Consider the following 13,893-nt stretch of genomic DNA (forward strand, 5'->3'; position numbering starts at 1 on the left):
TAGGGTTCACTCTGATGTACATTGTATAGGTTTGGACAAATGTACCATGAAATGGATCCACCAGTATAGTACCCTAAGAGTGTTTCCACCACCCTAAAAATCCTTTGTGCTCCACTCATTCATCCCTCCCAGCCATCTGGCCCCTGGCAAGCACTTTATTTATTTATTTATTTATTTATTTATTTATTTATTTATTTATTTATTTTACCATTTCCATAGTTTTGTTTTTTCCAGAATGTCATATAGGTGGAATCCTACAATGTGAAGCTTTTTCAGAATGGCTTCTTTCACTCAGTAGTATGCATTCAAGTTGCCTCCATGTCTTTTCATGCCTTTTGAGCTCATATATTTTTAGCACTGAATACTATTCCATCATCTGGATGTGCCACAGTTTATTCGTGCACCTACTGAAGGAGATCTTGGTTGCCTCCAAGTTTGGGTAGTTATGAATAAAAGTGCTCTAAACGTCTGTGTGCAGGTCCTTGGACAGACCTAAGTTTTCAACTCCTTTGGGTAAACACCAAGGAACATGATGGCCGGATGGTATGGTAGGAAGAGTATGTTTACTTTTGTCAGAAACGTCCAGACCATCTTCCAAAGTGGCCGCACCGTTTTGCATTCCCACCAGCAATGTGTAAGGGTTCCTGTTTCCCTCCTCCTCAACACTTGGTGTTGTTGGGTGTTCCGGCTTTGGGACATTCTAAGAGGTCTGCCGTGGCATCCCTTTGCTCTTTTCATTTGCATTTCCCCGGTAACATGATGTGGAGCATCTTTTCATATGCTTATTCCCCATTTTGTGTATCTTTGGTGAGGTGTCTGGTAAGGTCTTTGGCCCATTTTTAAATCAGAGTTATTTGTTTTCTTATTGTTGACTTTTAAGAATTCTTTGTATGTTGGGGCATCTGAGTGGCTCAGTTGAGCATTTGACTTGGTTTCAGCTCAGGTCATGATCTCAACGATTCATGAGTTGGAGCCCCACTGTCAGTGCAGAGCCTGCTTGGGATTCTCTCTCCCTACCTCTCTCTGCCCCTCCCCTGCTCACACTGTCTCTGTCTCTCTCAAAATAAGTAAAACTTAAAAAAAAAAAAAAAAAAGAATTCCTTGTATATTTTGGATAACAGTCCTTTGTCAAATGATGTCTTTTGAAAATATTTCCTCCCAGTCTGTAGCTTGTCTGCTCATTTTCTTCATTTTCTTGACATTGTCTTTTGCAGAAGAGAAGTTTTTAATTTCAGGGAAGTGGAGCTGATCAGTGGTTTTTTTCCACGGATCATGCCTTTGGCATGTTATTTAAAAGTCGTCCCCACACCCAAGGTCATGTAGGATTTCTCCTATGTTGTCTTATAGGAGTTTATAGTTTTATGTTTACATTTAAGTCTGTGATCCATTTTGAATTAATGTTTAGAAGGGTTTCAAGTCTAAATTCATTTTTCGCATGTGGACATCCAGTTGTTCCAACACCATTTGTTGAAAAGACTGTCTTTGCTCCTCTGTCAAAGATCAGTTGACTGTATTTACATGAGTCTATTGCTGGGCTCTCTATTCTGTTCCCACTCATTCAATCCCACAGATTGACCCACTCATCTGTTCCTTCACCGACACCATACCACCTTGATTACTGCAGCTTTGTAGGAAGTCTTGACATCAGGTAGTGTCAGTCTCCAGTTTCATTCTTCTTCGATATTGTGTAGCTGTTCTGGGTCTTTCACCTCTCCATATAAACTTCAGGCTCAGTTTGTCGATATCCACAAAACGACTTTTTGGGATTTTGATTGGATCTAGGCCTTCTCGGCATCCCCCTCACAGTCTGGGAAATGGATGTGGACTCAAGAGTGATGTCTGGGGACTGTTGTGTGCCGTGGAGAGACGGGTGGGGTTCGACAGTGGCAACATGAAGCTCATAATAATAAGCTGCACAAAAGCCACACACCACCACCCCTCCCACTGTTAGGGACCCCCCAGTGGGAGGAGCAGACTGGATGGAAGCCGTGCTGCCGGACACTGCTTTCTCTTCCTTCTTGCAAGTCTTTCTTAGGTTTACGACCTTCTCTGACCGGAAGCCCCTGGGAAGAAGGTGCTGGGCCCAGGGTGACTGCCTGCCTCTTCTCTCCGTTCAGGCTCCACTTCCTGGTGTTTGACACGGAGGAGGTCCATGACGTGCTACGCATCTGGGACGGGCCTGTGGAGAGTGGGGTTCTGCTGAAGGAGCTCAGCGGTGCAGCCCTGCCCAAGGACCTACACAGCACCTTCAACTCGGTCGTTCTGCAGTTCAGCACCGACTTCTTCACCAGCAAGCAGGGGTTTGCCATTCATTTCTCAGGTCTGTGCTCACTTTCTGCCCATCCCTCTCCATCTGTCCTGCAGCACGACTCCAGCCTCCCCCACCAACCCCTCTCCAGTGCCTCCTTTCCTCCATCCCTCCCCCACTGTGTGGAGATATTCATTGAGCAGGTGCTATGTGCCTGGGACCCGGTTAGCACTTGTTCAGATATCTGTGCTGAGCTCACTCGGCAGGCGAAGACAGGCAGGCAGCCTAAGAGACACTAACATGCAAATTGTTGAGTATCTGGAGGGCGAAATATAAACTATAATGCTCACCTTGGAACATCAAGGAAGGTGTTCCAGGAAACACAGTGTCCAAGCTCAGACCAGAAGCATGAGGGAAAGGCAGTGTTTCAAGGAGGGGGTAGTCGATGATGATGTGGAATTGGAGGTGCCATGGAGTAGGACCTGGGGGCATCTGTGGGTCCCTGTTAGATGTAAAAGAGAGAAAAGGGCATCCTAGGTGCCAAGAGCATGTGCACAAGTAGAGAGGCAGGATAACAGCTTCCAGACGTGCAGGCTGAAGCAAAGGGAGCGTGGAAGGGGGCAGGCAGGCACCAGGTGATGGCGATGTGGGGCTCGATCATGGAAGAGCCACTCTGACATGCCTCACACGCTGGTTCTTAGTCTAGTGCAAATCTCCATAAGGACCGGGAGCCAAACATGAGTGATCTAAATTCGATTAATTATGTACTATAGTAGCCAATTATGGAGGAGCATAACAAAGAGCTACCAAAAATGGGCAATGCTCAACATCCAAGTCCCAGTATTAGATAATTCATGTATTGGTCCTGCCTCCCCCTGTGATGCATCGTCTCATCTCCTCTGAAGTGCCTCTTCCGTCACTCATTTCCCTGCACGAGTGACTCTGCCTCGGTTTATGCTTATGTTTATTATACAGCAGCTGTCTTCATTACCATCTCCTTACTCCACTGTGTGTGTGTGTTGGGGGGGTGGTTTCCATGGTGATTCCGGAGCAAGCCTGTGTGGCACCCCTTGCCACGGCTTTGCCTCCACAGTCTCACCTGGTTGGTATACTGACTAAGGGTGGTTAGGTATATTTCTGGCACCAGTTAGGCTGTAATGGTGTCACAAACCCTACTTCCAGCTCTTGTGTGCATCTGTTTTCTCCATGGAGATGAGCATTCAACAGTCTGTAGGGGAGATGAGGGTCTCCAGGATTATGTTCTTTATACTCATTAACTTGCCCTATCAACACTCATGCAAGCGTCCAGCCTAGCAAGGAATAGCTCCTTGCAGGGCTCATTGGGAGTCTTCTTACTTGAAATCCTGGCACCCATTTGTCAATACCACAGAGACTCTCTGGGGACCATGGAGTAACGCGGATCTCATCTAAGATTAGGTTCCCACCACAGGGCAGCAAGGGAATCATTTTAGGTCAGCATTTCCCAACATCTGTTCCCTGGAGTTCCATGGACTGTTAATTGACGTTGCCGGAAAAAGAACTTTGCATGATCAAGCAACGTTGAGAAGGTGCTTCGGTCGAGGCAGACCTAAAGAGGCGATCTGTAATTTGGGAACCCTGAGAACTTCTAGTATGCTAAGGCAGGTAAATTCAGAAGGTATCTATCTAGTGGGTCACAATTCCCAAACATATTTCACCATGGATGACTTTTTCCTAGACCATCTCAAGAGACTAGCATCTTACGGGACAGACTTTGGAGACTGCTGGGATATGCTATAAAGGATCCCCCAGAAGTGAGGAGAGAACGCTAAAGAGACAGCTCAGTCCACTCTCCGGGGAAAGGAGGACCATGAATAATTAAACCAGACATGTATTTTTCTCTGACTGTGCCCCAGCTAATGGTTATGGCTGGGAGAAAAAGAAAAAAAAAAAAAACTCCTCTTAATTGCACTGAAAATTCCCCCATAGATTTGCATGATCTGACTTCCACTGCACGTGCAGTGTGGCCACATGGGACAGAGTCCCTGGGCACTCTCGTGAGCCGTGCCTTCGCCCGGCAGCCCATTCTGCTTCCTCATGCCACTCCCAGCCCGTAGACATAAAATTCACCCTTCAAGGTTCCTGTCAGGTGCCACTTCCTCCTAATCTCTCCGTTCAGAATAAATTGCTGTGGCCTGTGGCACCCCTAGCACTTTACTTCTGCTTCTTCAGCACATTGTCAACTCCAGACACTCTGCCTTGGCCTGGAGGTGGCCACCTACTTGCCATTTCACAGGCAGCTCTTCGAGAGTCACGGCCAGGTCCTGCCTTCAGACTCCCCCACAGCGTAGGCCACAGGCGCTCACACACTGCTTCCTGAATTAACAGCCACGTGACCACCTGAACACACGAATGGCTGGTTTTCTCTAATGCAAGCGTGTCTTGAGGCAAGCTGTCCGGAGCCTCGCGTAGGTCTGCAGAGAGGGGAGTGGGCAAAGCTATCTAGCCTGGGCTCCAGAAAGGCTGAGACCACCTGGCCCAGGGTCTGGGTGTAACTGAGGTTCAGGAAAGGTCACCTTCCCTGTTGCTGCCATCAGTGAGCAAATACCAGGACTACTCTGGGGAAGGGAGAATGGCTCACCCCATGTTAACTTTATAGTGTGTGTTTGATGGGGGATTGTACAGAAATGCCAGAGACGATTAGTGCAGGCTTGGCTTTATTAAGTAAACACGACTGTGTAACATCTAACATCCTGTCGGAACCACGTGGATCCAGCATTTCCCCGGGGCTTTGCCAAGCAGCTCAAATTCAGGAGCATTCAGGAGAGAAAGTGGGAACAAAGAAGGTCAGGGAGACCCTGAAGGAGAGGGAAGCATAGTCACTGCCACCCACTGAGCCGGCTCCACGCTAAAGCGCTCTGCTAATAATTTTCACGGAAACCTTAGAATATGGTGGCCATTATTAATCCATGTTGCAGACATGGGCTCTGGGGCCCAGAGAGGTTTCTCATACAAGGTCATCTAGTTAATAAGCAGCACAGACTGGATCAAAACCCCCGTGTCTGATTCCCAGACCTAGGCTCTTAATCATTGCACTCTGTCGCCTCCCATATAAATAATCTTTCTGAATATGGTCAGAACAGTGAGCTATTTTTCTTCCAGGGAATCATTTCCATGTGTACAGCACACTGTAGAGCTAGAGATGAAAGCTAAGTCTGTTTTTAATTGGGAAGGAAGAAGATTGATTCTTATTTGACTTTATAAATAAATTCAGTAAGTGTCAGATGGTGATGATTTGTTCACTTATTTATTCATTCAACAAATATTTACTGAGCATGGCTGTGTGCTGGGGTAATGTTCTAGGCCCTGGGGAGACAGTTGGAAGCAAACCAGCCGAGGTTTCTGTTCCCACAGAGATGCACAAGTGATACACAATAAAGAAGCAAACAGACGAATTAGCAAGATTATTACAGATTGTGCAATGAAACAAGTGAAACAGGATAATGTGACAAAATTGGTGGAAGGGGGTCAAAGATTTGAGCCCAGAAGAATGCGATCAAAGAGGCCTGTCTGAGGAGGTGATATGGGAGCTAAAAACTGAGTGACAAGATGGAGCTGGCCCAGGAAACTCTGTGGCACCTTCGTTCTAGGCAGAAGGGCCAGCAGGTGCAAAGGTCCTGGGGAGAAGTGGGGAGGGGACTGAGTTTGATGTATTGGAAACTTTTACAGACGTGGCTGGAAGATAGTATAGCATATGTAAACAAATGAGCATGCCCATATTCTAATAAACCTTTATTTACAAGAACAGGCATAGAGCCAGATCTGACTGTGGGCCCTAGTTTATTGTGTATTGTTATTGGGTATAAGGTATCAGATACTCTAACTCCAGGCTCTTCCACACAGTCCTAGATCTTATAATGGGTGCTATTGGTGTGTACAGCTGCCCTGGGTGCGGGCTTCTCGAGCTTTTCCATTGAAAAGAGCAGAACAGAGTGCGTGTATATCCACCTGCAGATCTGGAGGCTGTTAAGAGGCTAAAATCTTTTTGAGGCTTCACATTTTTGCTGAAGAACTAATGTGAATTCTACGTTCTACTCCATAATAAATTCCTTTGGTTTTGTGCATGTTATTTTTCCCAAAATTTTGGGGTGGGGGAACTGACCCTCCAAGCAAATGACCATTGTGCATCCTGTGGCCTCCAGAGCCTCCTGTCCCTGGGTCCGGCTGACCACAGTCTGAACAATGACACAGGTGGGGTCTGTGTAGGCAGCTGGAGCTTGCAGCTGTCCCCGATTCTTTCTCTGGACTTTTTCTTCCATCATGTCCTTTGGTGTGTCTTCTCATGCTGCGTCTGTTCACTCATTCATTCATTCGTTCATCCTTTTATTTATTTATTCCTTCCCTCCGCCATTCATTTGACATTCGCTTTTAGAATACGTGGTCTGTTGTATGCGAAGTTAGATTACCAGCCTGGGAACATCTCCCACATTCCTGCGTTTTTTGAATATTTGATACCTCTCAGCTACGAATATCTATTTTGAACTCTACTTCATCACTTGCTACGAACATCAGACTTCCCTTTGGTTTCAGTCTGATGGGTGGTTGGGCATTTGCCATGCAAGGGAGGACACAGCCTTCACCGGACTCCAGTTCTCCCTGCCCCTTCACACCCGCTGCTCAGTGCTCAGGCAGACCTGCTCCCAACCCGTTGGCAGACCTTTCTGATTGAATACATGGAGTTTAGACTTAGTCGCCTTGTCACTCCTGTTGGCAACATGATGTACACAAAATTCAAAGCTTATCTATGGAACAAGGCTTGTGTCATTAAATCGAATTGAACTCACTTCTACAATCGTGGCTGTGTAATCACACCTAAGTCGTGGTATCTCGTGACAGGTGAAGGTACTACTGGTAAAATAGCTGGTGGTCCCCAGTGGCGGTGGAGGCGGTGACAGGAAATGGGGTGAGAACAGAAACGGTGGCACTGTTGCTGCAGCCAGCGATGCCGGTGGAAGGTGACAGATTGTGGCAGTGGCACTGGCGGTGGGCGTGGTGATGGCAGTGAGGGTAATGAGCTGGAGCCTCATTGTCCGGCAGACATCTGGGCAACCTCACTTCTTCTGTTCCCTCATCCCAGTGTCCACAGCAACGTCCTGCAACGACCCTGGGGTCCCGCAGAATGGGAGCCGGAGCGGCGACAGTTGGGAAGCCGGAGACTCCACGGTGTTCCAGTGTGACCCTGGCTATGCGCTACAGGGGAGCGCGGAGATCAGCTGCGTGAAGATCGAGAACAGATTCTTCTGGCAGCCCAGCCCACCAACGTGCATTGGTACAAAGCAGCTGCAGAGCGAATCCTGCCCTCTGGTCCCACCGGTTGTGTGTTCCAGACCCTGTGGCATAAGTGGCAGCTGCCTCTAGAGGCTGGCCGGGAGAATTGGAGCAGCTGAAAGTTGCAGAAAGCCCACAGTTTACCCTGCTTATATGCGCACACACACCCCCTCACATTCACACACTCACACTCTCTATACACAACAAATTCTTCCCTCCTCAAAACGGGCCCCCAAATTGCTAAGCCAGGCATGTCTGCCTCCTTTCTCCCCTGGCTCAGGCTATATAGGTTGGGAGGAAGGTGATGGGTGAGCTCGGGTAGGAAGGTCAGCAGGTTCCCAGATGCCCCTTCCGTTACCTAAAGCACTGGAAGGGCACCCATAGGCTCAGGTATAAAGGAAAGAAGTTTGCCCTTTCTCTGCTCAAGGAAATTATTGGTTACCTGGGTGTCAGATCTCCAGATCTGTCCTTAGTCTTAAAAATCTCCCCATTTGACCCATGAAGAAATGGAAACTCTGAGACTTGCCAAGGTCAGGGAGCTTGTAAGAGTTGGGGTGTGAATAACCGTGCTCCCTAGCCACTGGAGACTGGGATGGGGAGGGAGCTTGAAAGGAGGAGAAGACTGGAAAGAGAAATAGAAGCATCCAGGTGCTTACTGCCACATGGCCCTTTTTCTCAGGCAAAGTACTGAATGCATTTGTCTCCTGTGTCAACGACAGGTGTTAGAAGAGAAGCGATAGTCCCTGAGTCCCCTTGCTGTGTGCCAGCCCCATACTGGATGTTTTCGTACACAGCCTCATTTGACTTTCCCTACAGCTCTCCAGAATGAGCACCATTCCCTCATTTTACAGTTCAGGAAACTGAAACTTAGACAAATTTGGATATCTTGCCCAAATCACAGGGCTAGGGTATGGCAGAGCCAAGATTCACACCCACATCAGTCTGAATGCAAAGCGTTTCAATTTCCTACCTCCCACACTGACTACTGTGCTGGGGACAGGTCCCAGGGACTTTCTGAGACACAGCCCAGTGGCTTCCACCCGGCCAATGCCCTGCAGGCACCTCTTTCCACAGAGGCTCCAGGGGAGGCTCTGTCCAGGCATCCAAGGACTGGCCTTCGCCGGCCAAGCTCTGAGGCTGGCACTGAAGGGGACACACTGAATCCCGTCTCTCACAAGTAATTGGGAGTGACCCAGGTTACATGGTAGGAGCATGGTGAACATACAGCAGACAGGAAGTTGAGACCTGGGTTCCAGAAACAGCTCCATTCTCAGCTACATGGAGCCATGTAGGAAAGAATATGGGGTACTGAAGGAGACAGATCGGGGTTCAGATCCTGGCTGTGCCATTGACTAGTTCAGTGGCCATGGGGAATCAATCCATCTCTGAGCCTCAGTTTCCTATTCTTTAAAGTGAGAGTAGACATACTTCTTTGGCATTGTGGGGTGAAGACATAACTAACCCAAATCTCAAGAAATGCTAATTCCCTCCTTGCTTTTCTCTTTCCTTCCTTCCTTCCTAACTTCCTTCCTTCTTTCCTTTCCTCCTTTCTCTGTTTTCTTCTTTTCAGTTTTAGGACTCCCCTCCCTCCCCTGAGCCAGAATCCCATCTGGGAAGGGGAATTCTGGTGAGGCCCAGAAGGGAATCAGATGACCTCTGAGGCCCCTTCCAAATTTAGCTTTCTACAGGGCTGTGATTCCTTAGGCTTCTCTTACAGAAAAGCAGGTCCTGAGATAAGACTGTCCCAGGTGGAGGAGGGGGGCTGCACTGTGTTAAGCTGTTGAGAGCAATAAATGTGCAGCAAGCAGGGCAAAGAGGTTAATTTAGCTTTCATTACCCATTCTTCTGTACTCAGCTTGGGGAAACGTTCCTCAGGCAACAAAATGAATGTCTTTGTCTCTTCGCTCAAACAGTCTGGAAATCCCAGTGACAAGCCCCTAATTTCCAGCTCCCTTGGCAGTCTGCCATGACTGGTCTGGCTGGCCTTGATATCCCTTCATTATAGGGAAAAAGCAAGGGGGGAAAACAAGTATTTATTGAGCGTCATCCCCATGATAGGCACCGGGCTAGACATTTTAGCTGCATTCTTGCAAATGGAATCACCAGGTGGTAAGTTTTGAGCTCAGGTTCTGAATTCCAACCACTGAGTCCGGTGGCTTCACCACAGCAAGCTGTGTGGCCTTAGACAAATTATTTAATCTCCCTGTGCCTCATTTTCCTCTCCTGTAAAATAGGGACAATGATAGCACCTACCTCATCACATTGTTTTGAGGATTAAGTAAGGTCATACTACAAAGCACTTAGAACCACGTCTGGTTCATGGTGAACACAGTGTATGTTAGAAGCCATTCTCGTCATTTTTCTTTTCTTTTTTTTTTTTTAATTTTATAAGTGGGGAAATGGAGGCCCAGAGAAGGGACAGCTTGCCCAAATTCACAGCTAGTAAGCGGGACAATCAGAATTGGAACCCAGGACTGTGTAACTGCAAGTCCAGTGGCCTTTTTCTCAACTCTCGCCCCACAGTACAGCCTGCCCACTCCTTGGCCATCTGGGATGATCAACCACGTGCTTCCACTCCCTCCTGGGCTTCCATGGTTTGTAAGCTCGAGCCTGGGTCTGCAGGCCAGAACCTGCCTTCTGCTTCTGACTCACAGTAGGGAAAGGACAGGGCATGACTGTGGGTGAGGGGCAGGCACCCTGGATTGGGAGCAAGACCCAGCTTCTAGTTCCAGCCTGCCTTCCCAACCCTGTGGGTCACCTGCTAAAAGGACCAGGCGATGCTAGGATGTTGCCAAGGCCTCATTTAGTCTGCAACAGCTCAGTTGTCCTGCTGGCTTGCCAATGGGATTGGAAAGGGAAGGCATTTCCTTCCTCGGCATACTCCTCAATCAGCTGCAAACAGGAAGCAGCTAGGAGCCTGGCCAGGCCTTGATACACAAATGGCAGAGGGCAGTGAAGCCCACATCGGGGTCCTGAGTGGGAAGCAGGTGCCTGATCAACCGATGCCAGGGAACCATCTGGAGGGGGACTGTGCCATAGCAGAGGCCTAGAACCCAGACAAACTGTGAGCACTTTGGGGGTTGGCAGAAGAACAATACGGGAAGGTTCAGAAACACCCAGACTCACCCCAACCTGTGGCTAACTTAAGGGGGAAACCCCTGTGCCACAAAAGAGTCTCATGCCTGGTGGCCCTTGCTCTAATGGAGGCATCACTGTGCCCCCTTAACAGGTCCCCTGGGAGTTCAGACTGCCCACATGACCTGCATCAGTTGCTAGGCCATGGGTAGGGTCACTCTCAGGACCAGGCAGTGGGTCCTGCTGTGTTAAGTGCAAGATTTTATCCTGATCACACAGTCTCGTTCATGTAACCTCCAGTGCGTCTCATTCATGTAACCCTCTTCTCTAAGAGAGTGCAGGGGAGGAGTGAATGAGACACAAAGCAGACCTGATGAGAGGAACCAACCTTGTTCATAGGCGATCCTGCAGCTGGGGCTGCTCCCCTGCCAGCCTATAGGGAGGAGCACTCCTCTGCTCCTGGCCTGCAAGGGGGAGCACTCCTCTGCTCCCCTGCCAGCGTATAGAGAGGAGCACTCCTCTGCTCCCTGGCCAGCCTATAGGGAGGAGCACTCCTCTGCTCCCCGGCCAGCAATTCCAGCAGAATAAAATGGAAAAGGGGCATCCTTTGGAGCCAGACAGATGAAGGTCGAGTCTCAGAGTGACTCTGGGCAAGGTCCTTAACCCCCCTGAGTCCCAGCCTCCTCATTTCTAAACGAGGAAGAACAATCCATAGCTCATGGAGCTGTTACGAGATGTAAATGAGATGATGTATGTAATATGCTATACGTCATGTCTGACATATAACAGGTACCCACTTGAGTGTTCTTGGTATTCAAGTTGATACTTGGGATGTACTTTCCATGGGAGGGGAAAAAAACCCACTACTCTTGACCACTCAGGTTTTATGTTCAGCCGTGTTAGGGCTTTTATGGCCCTGAAGACTACTGTTGTTGTTGTTGTTGTTGTTGTTGTTGTTGTTGTTTTGAAAGACCCTGTGGGCATTGATCTAGTGCTTTAAGCCTTACCCTGAGTGAAAGGTACAGCATGAGGCAATAAAACTCAGCTCTGTGACAAGCAACTGGCTGCTCTTAAGTTCAGTCTTGGATACACCCTTGGCTCCTGCCTGTGTGTCACATCTTGGATTTTCTGACCTCTCCTTGAATGGCTTTCCAGGCTCCGGTGGGCTCACTACTGGCCTGCTCTACTTCAACCTCCAGTTGTGCCCTGTGGTTTTTTTCTCAGACCAGGCCATATTTACAGTCTCGGCCAGATTTCCTGTTAGTGACCCCGTATACTTTCCAGCCTCCCCTTTCTCACACCCTACTGCTACAGCACAGTGACCCAGCCGTTCAGGGAAGAACCTGATTCAGAATCTGGGAAATGCCCCCACAGGGCTCTGGGCAAGCAACTTCTTGTATCGCCAGCCGATTTCCTGCTGCCCGCCTGCTTGAAAGGCCTGTCATCTCGAGCCAGATGGGGTGGGGACCACCATGGCCTAATGGAGCTCCGTCATATCTCCATACAACTGAGGGGCACACATTCTCTCAGACAAGGTCTTCCGGAAAATTGGAAGGTGTCTGCATCCCCAAGCACATGCCGAAAGCACTGACAGCCAGGAGCCCAACCACACTTGGCGGGTGAACGTGATTGTGTTTTTCGCTCCTCCTGGCAGCGAGTGACGTGGAACGCGGGATAAACACCCACAAAGCTCACCTGAAAACTGGATGTGAGGCGGTGGAAGGAGACCATGTGTTTCAAATGTCTCAGAGATGAATAAGGGCTCCAAATACTGACTGCTTACTGTATGCCAAATGCTTTAACCACCTCTCCAAAATTTTTACTACCATCCCCAAGGGAAATATAATGTCTTCCTGCAATAGAGAAAGGATGCTGAGGTCCAGAGAGGTTAGGTAAATTCCCTAAGGTCACATAGCCAGGAAGTGGCAGAGCCAGATATTTTGTCTTTGTTTTTAATAATTTCCTGAGGTGAGGGGCACCTGGGTGGCTCAGTCGATTAAGCATCCGACTTCAGCTCAGGTCACGATCTCATAGTTCGTGAGTTCAAGCCCCACGTCAGGCTCTGTGCTGACAGCTCAGAGCCTGGAGCCCGCTTCAGATTCTGTGTCTCCCTCTCTCTCTGCCCCTTCTCCGCTCACGCTCTGTCTCTCTATCAAAAATAAACACTAAAAACTAAATAATAATTTCCTGAGGTGAAATTCATGTAACATAAAATTTGCTATGTTAAAATAAATGATTCAGTGCCATCTGGTGCATTCACAATGTTGTACAACCACCACCTCTGCTAGTTCCAAAACATTTCTGTCACTTCAGGGTACAACCTTGTACCCATTCCATCCCGCCCTGCCCTTGACCCCTCGAGCCAGGTTTTAACCCCCCTGCACTGTGCCTTACCAGTGCCCAAGAAAACGTGACCCGGTGAGGGGAAAGTCTGACCCTTGTCTTCCTCTCTCCCCAGCTCCCTGCGGGGGAGACCTGTCAGGTCCATCAGGAGTCATTCTGTCACCAAATTACCCAGAACCTTACCCGCCAGGCAAGGAGTGTGACTGGAAAGTGACCGTCTCTCCAGACTACGTCATCGCCCTGGTATTTAACATGTATGTACCTTTCCCCCGGGTGGGAGATGAGGGGTTCAGAGCAACTAGGGGTTTTAGACCCCGGTGTCCAGGTGAGTGCACATAGGCGTGCCAGGGGCAGAGTTCTCCATTCCGTGGAAGGTGAAGGAGTCCAAAGGAAGGAAACTAGCATTTATTGGATGTCTCCTGTGTGCCCCGAGCTGTGCTCTGTGGTTTTACACATACTATCTTATTTAATCCTTATGATAATTGATGAAGTAGCTATTATTCTTTTTTTTTTTTTTTTAACCTCCAAAGGTGTTGAGATTCAGAAAGCAGGGCCTCGCTGGATCCTTTTTCCCCTGCTCTCCTGTGTTTTCCCCTTCTGTTGCCACCTGGCCCCTTCCATCACGCTCCCTAGAGGGGAACAGGCTCAAGTTTTTCTCAGGTTTTCCCCCATCCAGCTCCTGCACGGTCTCCTTCATCCCTCTAGAGGCAAACTCTTCAAAAGAATCATCTCTGCTTGTGTCTCTGTCCTGACCTCCTGTTCACTCTCCAACCACTGAAATCTGGGTTCGGCCTCCACGGTCCCGCTAGCAACTCCATTGATAAAAGACACCAGCGAACTCCTGGTTGCCGCACAAAATGGAACTTTCCATGTTTTAGCCCATGGCACTTCTCGCTCGCTCCCTCCATCCTTACCCTGCT

At 48.7% G+C, this 13,893-nt stretch overlaps 1 protein-coding gene across 1 annotated transcript in view; it reads left to right on the forward strand.

Annotated features, from left to right (window-relative positions):
* CSMD2 (CUB and Sushi multiple domains 2) overlaps positions 1-13,893 on the forward strand; it is a 600,568-nt gene that overhangs the window by 440,831 nt on the left and 145,844 nt on the right. The window contains 3 exon segments of the mRNA XM_058718151.1: positions 2,118-2,320; positions 7,365-7,556; positions 13,089-13,227. Coding sequence (XP_058574134.1) covers positions 2,118-2,320; positions 7,365-7,556; positions 13,089-13,227 — 534 coding nt within the window.

This window comes from Neofelis nebulosa, chromosome 2 (genome assembly GCF_028018385.1).
Source record: "Neofelis nebulosa isolate mNeoNeb1 chromosome 2, mNeoNeb1.pri, whole genome shotgun sequence".
NCBI classification, from domain to species: domain Eukaryota; kingdom Metazoa; phylum Chordata; class Mammalia; order Carnivora; family Felidae; genus Neofelis; species Neofelis nebulosa.